This window comes from Nicotiana tomentosiformis, chromosome 11 (genome assembly GCF_000390325.3).
Source record: "Nicotiana tomentosiformis chromosome 11, ASM39032v3, whole genome shotgun sequence".
Lineage (NCBI taxonomy): Eukaryota > Viridiplantae > Streptophyta > Magnoliopsida > Solanales > Solanaceae > Nicotiana > Nicotiana tomentosiformis.
In genome coordinates this window covers 110,069,605-110,077,026 of record NC_090822.1, presented here as the reverse complement: position 1 = coordinate 110,077,026, position 7,422 = coordinate 110,069,605, and the positions used below count along the sequence as shown (strand labels likewise).

Genomic DNA, 7,422 nt, shown 5'->3' with positions numbered 1-7,422 from the left:
TGCAAGACTTTAAAATCGTAAGTGAGTATAATTCGGCTATCTTTAAAGTAAGTTCTCTATTAAAATTATGTGGAGACACTATCACAGATGAGGACTTATTAGAAAAAATATTTTCTACTTTTCACGCTTCAAATGTGGTGCTACAACAGCAATACCGTGAAAAGGGTTTTAAGAAATATTCTGAGTTAATCACATGCCTACTTGTGGCAGAGCAGAATAATACTCTATTAATGAAAAATCATGAAGCCCGTCCCACTGGGTCAGCACCATTCCCGGAAGTGAATGTTGTAGCAGCATATGATAAGTCTGAAAGAAAACAAAATAATTATCGTGGTCGTGGATATAGTCGTAGACGTGGACGTGGCAGGGGACGAAATAATTATCGTCATTATAGTGGAAGTAAACAGGAGAACAATAAGGGTTCTCAAATTAATCCTTCAAAAGGTAAAATTAGTATGTGTCACTGATGTGGTATGAAAGGTCATTGGGCACGCATTTGTCGTACGCCAGATTATTTTGTCAAACTTTTTTAAGCCTCCCTTAGAAAGAAAGAAAATAATGTGGAGGCACACTTGATCTTTCAAAATAATGATGATGAAGCAGGTCCCTCAAACAAATATGATTCTGAGGCACATCTTGCATATAAAGATGATGATTTTGGAGGCCTAGCAAATATTACTCATTTAGAAGCTGGAGACTTCTTTGAGGATATTGATTGAAGAACTAATCATCTTACTGGGAATGAAGCTATAATAAAAGTTATCATTTTGTTATGTTTGCAACTAGTTTATTTTTCATAAGTGTATTTTCCTAATGTATCATGTGTTGCTAGTTTCTACATTCCTAATGTATTTCTTAATATATATTTTGTTTGTCTTTCGTATTTCTTATAATGTACTTTTTAATTTTTTTTATGAAGAATATGAAAATTTTCCGGTCTTCAGTTGGACTCAAGATTAATAAAGATGATATATGTCTTCTGAATAGTGCTACAACACACACTATTTTAAGAGATAAGAGATATTTCTCTTATTTGGTAATGAAAGAAGCCAATGTTAATACAATATCCGGTAGTACAAAATTAATTGAAGGTTCTGGAAGAGCCAATTTATTACTACCAGGAGGAACAAATTTGGCTATTGATGAAGCACTATATTGTAGTAAATCTCAAAGAAACTTATTAAGTTTCAAAGATATTCGCCAAAATGGCTACCATATTGAGACTACAAATGAGGAAAAGATTGAATATCTTTATATTACTACAATAATGTCTGGTAAGAAATATGTGCTTGAAATGTTACCTGCTCTTTCCTCCGGCTTATACTACACAAGTATTAGCAAGATTGAAACGCATGCCATAGTAAATGAAAAGTTTACTAATCAAGATAATTTTATTATTTGGCATGACCGGTTGGGTCATCCTGGTTCTACTATGATGCGTAAAATAATTGAGAATTCACATGGACATTCAATGAAGAACCATAAGATTCTTCAATTTAAAGAATTCTCTTGTGCTGCATGTTCTCAAGGCAAATTAATTATTAGACCATCAGCTATTAAAGTTAGGATGGAATCCCCTACATTTCTGGAACGTATACATGGTGATATATGTGGGCCCATTCACCCTCCATGTGGACCATTCAGATATTATATGGTTTTGGTAGATGCATCTACAAGATGGTCACATGTGTGCTTACTATCAACTCGCAATATGGCACTTGCGAGATTGTTGGCTCAAATAATAAAGCTAAGAGCACAATTTTCAGATTATGCAATTAAGACAATTCGTCTTGATAATGCTGGTGAGTTTACATCCCACGCCTTTGATAATTATTGTATATCAACTAGGATAACAATTGAGCATCATGTTGCTCATGTTCATACACAAAATGGTCTAGCGAAATCATTGATCAAACGCCTCCAATTAATTGCTAGACCAATGCTTATGAGAACAAAACTTCCCAGTTCAATATGGGGTCATGCTATTTTACATGCAGCAACACTTGTGCGGATAAGACCCATAAGTTATCATAAAGTCTCCCCATTGCAATTGGCTTTTGGTCAGGAGCCAAATATTTCTCATCTTAGAATTTTGGTTGTGCGATATATGTTCCAATTGCTCCACCACAACGCACAAAGATGGATCCCCAAAGAAGGTTGGGAGTATATGTTGGGTATGAATCTCCTTCTATTATAAAATATCTGGAGCCTATGACTGGAGATTTATTTACAGCAAGATTTTCTGATTGTCATTTTGATGAATCAGTATACCCAATATTAGGGGGAGAAAATAAGCAGCTGAGAAAGGAGATAGATTGGAATGTATTATCAATATCTCATTTAGATCCTCGAACAAATCAATGTGAACAAGAGGTTCAAAAGATAATTCATTTGCAAAATATTGCAAATCAACTATCAGATGCATTCACTGACCTACCAAGGGTGACTAAGTCACATATTCCAGCTGCTAATGCTCCAATTCGAGTGGATATCCCCGTAGGACAATTAATTAAAGCAAATAATTTTAAACCACGCTTGAAACGTGGTAGACCTATCGGTTCTAAGGATAAAAATCCTCGAAAAAGAAAAGGAGCAAATGATCAAAATGATCATAATACGGAGGTAGTGACTCAAGAAGAGCACAAAGACATAACAAATGATAAAACCTCAAGGGAGGTTCAGGTACCTGAAAATGATAAGAATGAAGAGATCTCAATAAGTTATGTCTTAACGGAAAAAAGATGGAACCGAAATAATATTGTTATCGATAACGTTTTTGCTTATAATGTCGCTATTGAAATAATGCAACAAGATGAGGATCTTGAACCAAAATCTGTTGATGAATGTAGACAGAGAAATGATTGGCCAAAATAGGAAGATGCTATCCAGGCAGAATTAACTTCACTTGCAAAACGTGAAGTTTTTGGGTATGTAGTCCAAACACCAAATGGTGTTAAGCCTGTTGGCTATAAATGGGTTTTTGTACGTAAAAAGAATGAGAAAAATGAGGTACAAAGATATAAGGCACGCCTTGTTGGACAAGGATTTTCACAAAGGCCTGGTATCGATTATGAAGAGACATATTCTCCTGTAATGGATGCTATAACGTTCCGTTATCTCATTAGTTTTGCTGTCCATGAAAAGCTTGACATGCATTTAATGGATGTGGTTACAGCCTACCTTTACGGCTCACTTGATAATGAGATATACATGAAAATTCCTCAGGGATTTAAAATGCCTGATGCACATAATTTGAAGTCCCGGAAAATATTTTCAATCAAACTGCAAAGATCTTTGTATGGTCTAAAGCAATCAGGTAGAATGTGGTATAACCGCCTTAATGAGTATTTATTAAAGGAAGGTTATATAAATGATACCATTTGTCCATGTATTTTTATAAAGAAAACAACATCAGAGTTTGTTGTACTTGCTGTATATGTTGATGACATAAACCTTATTGGAACTCCTACATAACTCCAAAAGGCAATTGATTATTTAAAGAAGGAATTTGAGATGAAAGATCTCGGAAAAATAAAATTATGTCTTGGTTTGCAAATTGAACATTTGGCAAACGGGACTTTTGTTCATCAATCTGCCTACATAGAAAAGGTATTAAAACGGTTTTACATGGATGAAGCACATCCATTAAGTACTCCGATGATTGTTAGATCACTTGATGTAAATAAGGATCCGTTCCGACCTCAAGAAAAGAATGAAGAACTTCTTGGTCCTGAAGTACCATATCTTAGTGCAATTGGTGCACTTATGTATCTTGCTAACACTACAAGGCCTGACATAACTTTTTCAGTTAATGTCTTAGCATTTTTCAGTTAATGTCTTAGCAAGATATAGTTCTGCTCCTACAATGAGACATTGGAATATAATCAAACACATATTGCGGTATCTAAAAGGGACTATCGATATGGGGTTATTTTATGGCAATGATTGCAGTCCCGATCTTGTTGGTTATGCCGATGCTGGGTATTTATCTGACCCACACAAGACTCGATCTTAAACAGGCTATGTGTTTACATATGGAGGCACTGCCATATCTTGGCGATCGACTAAGCAATCAATAGTGGCTACTTCATCTAATCATGCTGAGATAATTGCTATTCATGAAACAAGTCGAGAATGTGTATGGTTGAGGTCTATAATACACCTTATTCGAGACAAGTGTGGTTTGAAGTGTGATAAATTACCCATAATTTTGTATGAAGACAATGCAACATGCATAGCCCAATTGAAAGGAAGATTCATAAAAGGGGATAGGACAAATCACATTTCACCAAAGTTATTTTTCACACATGATCTTCAAAAGAATGGTGATATCAATATGCAACAGATCCGTTCAAGTGATAATATGGCTGATTTGTTCACCAAATCTCTACTGACATCAACCTTCAAGAAACTAGTGTACAAGATTGAGATGCGAAAGCTCAAGGATGTGAATTGATGCTCTCATCAGGGGGAGTTAATACACGTTGTACTCTTTTTCCCTTACAAGGTTTTGTCCCACTGGGTTTCCTTGCAAGGTTTTTAACGAGGCAACCAAAAGGCGTATTTCTAAACATGTGTACTCTTTTTTTCCTTCACTATGATTTTTTTTTTCAATAGGATTTTTTCCTAATAAGGTTTTAGCGAGGCACATTATCTATGGACATCCAAGGGGGAGTGTTATAAGAGAAATCCAATTATGTTGGATGTCTACTTTTCCTCCATAATCTTCTCAAATGCTTAATGACATATTCAATGACATATTTCTATGCTTAATGACATATTCAATGACATATTTTTATTCACTTTTCGTGCCTATATAAAGGCCTTGTAATAGATAGGAAAAACACACAATTGAAGAAGAAATAAGAATCTCTCTTCCTCTCTTTCTCTCTATATCTCTTAGCTTGTTTTTTCTTGTTCGATATTGTTATTTTGAGTTATATTTATAACATCTTGGACCATTATCTAGCACTGCTATCACCGTAGGGCCTAGGCCCATCCATAACATAATAACAAGAATGAATGAAATTTTCGCCGATTTTCCGTTTTTGTCTAGCTGTTTAGTAAATGACACTCCTTTTATTTCTTTTTTGCCATAAGTGGCCGTAGGGGTGTCAATGGTTCAGTTCGGCCGGTTATTTTATAAAATTTATATCATATCAATTTTTCGATTATTGTATTATGTATAACCAAAATTAGACTTTTCGAAACCGTTCCAATCATGTCGGTATCGGTAAATTTTCAGTAATTTTTTAGTGTTATGTAAAAGTCACTAGTAGAAGTAGAATACAATAACATACGTACTTTTATAGAACTTAGAAAAACTCCATGATAGTTTTACAGTTTAAAAGGTGATGAATTAAGAAAATATGAAAGATGATTAGAGTATAGATCCATCAACTATTCTACATCAGCGTAAAAGAAACTAAGCAAATACAAAAATAATATAAATCACACGAGTGAAATAATATTAACTAAGTTGGGGTTCAATAATAAAGTCATGGAAGATTAAATATTCAAAAAGATAAATCAAAATCATACGAAAGGAAACATATTCAATACATTGTAGTTTTCTACTCATAATCGTTATAATACCTTGTGTCTTACTAGTGAACATGTTGAAAATAATTTAGTTTCAATAGGAGTAGCATAATAGGTTTGGGAATAATTACTTGTTGGCTTGTAACTGTTTCATAATTCTAAGGCCCAAGAAAAAATTTAATGCTTTATTATTTTTAAACTTAATATATAAATATATTATTCACATTGTAAATTTATTCGGTATGGTTCGATATTTTTTCGGTTTATTTTTATAAAATAAAAAATCTGCCCTAATTATCGGTACAGTTATAAATTTATATAAAAACCTACAGTTTTATTAAAAGAAATCTAAATTTCGGTTCGATACGGTACGGTTCAATTGATTTAGTCGGTTTTTAAATATCCATTGAAATCCCTAGGTGGCCGTTTAGATCACGGTAAAGGGATCCATTTTGAACAAACTGTAATTTTTATGAGAAAATGATTAGACCCCATTCTAAAATTTTATAAGTAATTACAGGAATAGACCACAGTCAACTATTTTGCGATATGTATGAGCAAAAATTAAACCCGACTATAACATTGTTCGGAAAGGATAATTAAACCCGACTACTATTAAACAAGAAATGATTATATTTTTTTAAATAATAGTTAAAAAATGATCAAGCGCATAAAAAAACTCTATTTTTTTGAGGAATATATTTGCATAATGTTTTAAAATAGGGACAAAATCTAAACATTAGCTTAAGAAGGGACATTTGCGTAAACTATGTTATAGCCCAAAATCTGAATAACTCTATACAAGCCCATAGATGGTGACTACGACAAAGCTGTGCAAGAACCCTAGAGGCTTATAACTCTAATTTTCCCTCATTTCCACACACAAAACCCTAGCTCCACTCTCCTCTGCTTGACAAAATGCCGCCAAAGTTCGATCCCTCTCAGGTCGTCGAAGTTTTCGTCCGAGTCACCGGAGGTGAAGTCGGAGCAGCGAGTTCGCTCGCTCCAAAAATCGGTCCACTCGGTCTCTCCCCTAAGAAAATCGGTGAAGACATCGCAAAAGAAACCGCAAAGGACTGGAAGGGTCTCCGAGTCACCGTGAAACTCACTGTTCAGAACCGTCAAGCTAAAGTCTCCGTCGTACCGTCCGCCGCGGCACTCGTCATCAAGGCATTGAAGGAGCCGGAGAGAGATCGCAAAAAGACGAAGAACATCAAGCACAACGGCAATATATCGCTTGATGATGTTATTGAGATTGCTAAAGTGATGAAGCCGAGATCTATGGCTAAGGATTTGACTGGAACTGTGAAGGAGATTTTAGGCACGTGTGTTTCTGTTGGTTGTACTGTTGATGGAAAGGATCCTAAGGATTTGCAGCAGGAGATTGATGATGGTGATGTCGAGATTCCTCTGGATTAAGGAGGTTAAATTTCTGAATTTCTCGCGATATAGTAGTTGTTAAAATTTGAATTTGTATCGTTTTGGATTTTGAGAGATGTTATCAGAGGATAATTTTGATTTGATATCATATCTGATGAGAATACTCTCTTGGGAAAATTTTTGAAAAAAAATGTTGGTTTTTATTTGGCATTATTATAAGATTTTGGATTATTATCATATCTGCTTGTCGCTCGGATTTTGTTAAAGATGACGCTTTTAGCTTTAAATTTTTTCTGCAAATGTGAGTGAATTATTTGTGCACACATTAGTTGTATGGTTGAATTTTGCATTTGCTATTCGATTTAGGCTAGTTAGAGTGAAGATTGTAGTTAATATTTTAGAAATGATATCTTTCAACTTTGAACATCTGAATGAGCTTAGCAGTATATAAAGATGTACCCTATGGTTATTCTATTGTGGGATATAGTAATTGTAACTTCT

The 7,422-nt window shown here is 34.4% G+C and overlaps 2 protein-coding genes across 2 annotated transcripts; both read left to right on the top strand.

Moving 5' to 3' along the window:
* Window positions 1-230: 230 nt before the first annotated feature.
* Window positions 231-719, top strand: LOC138902015 (uncharacterized). Its single transcript, XM_070189820.1, has 2 exons — window positions 231-444; window positions 535-719. Exons 1-2 carry the CDS (start codon window positions 231-233, stop codon window positions 717-719), a joined length of 399 nt encoding a protein of 132 aa, XP_070045921.1.
* Window positions 720-6,344: 5,625 nt separating this feature from the next.
* LOC104089088 (large ribosomal subunit protein uL11-like) lies at window positions 6,345-7,158 on the top strand. Its single transcript, XM_009593903.4, has one exon. The coding sequence runs from the start codon at window positions 6,460-6,462 to the stop codon at window positions 6,958-6,960; it is 501 nt and encodes a 166-aa protein (XP_009592198.1). The 5' UTR covers window positions 6,345-6,459; the 3' UTR covers window positions 6,961-7,158.
* The last annotated feature ends 264 nt before the right edge of the window (window positions 7,159-7,422 follow it).

Excerpts from the sequence above, each read along its gene's own strand:
- LOC138902015 (XM_070189820.1), top strand. The coding sequence starts at position 231 with ATGAAAAATCATGAAGCCCGTCCCACTGGGTCAGCACCATTCCCGGAA. Across the intron at positions 445-534 it reads TCAAATTAATCCTTCAAAAG|CCTCCCTTAGAAAGAAAGAA; the intron begins GTAAAATTAGTA and ends AACTTTTTTAAG.
- LOC104089088 (XM_009593903.4), top strand. The coding sequence starts at position 6,460 with ATGCCGCCAAAGTTCGATCCCTCTCAGGTCGTCGAAGTTTTCGTCCGA.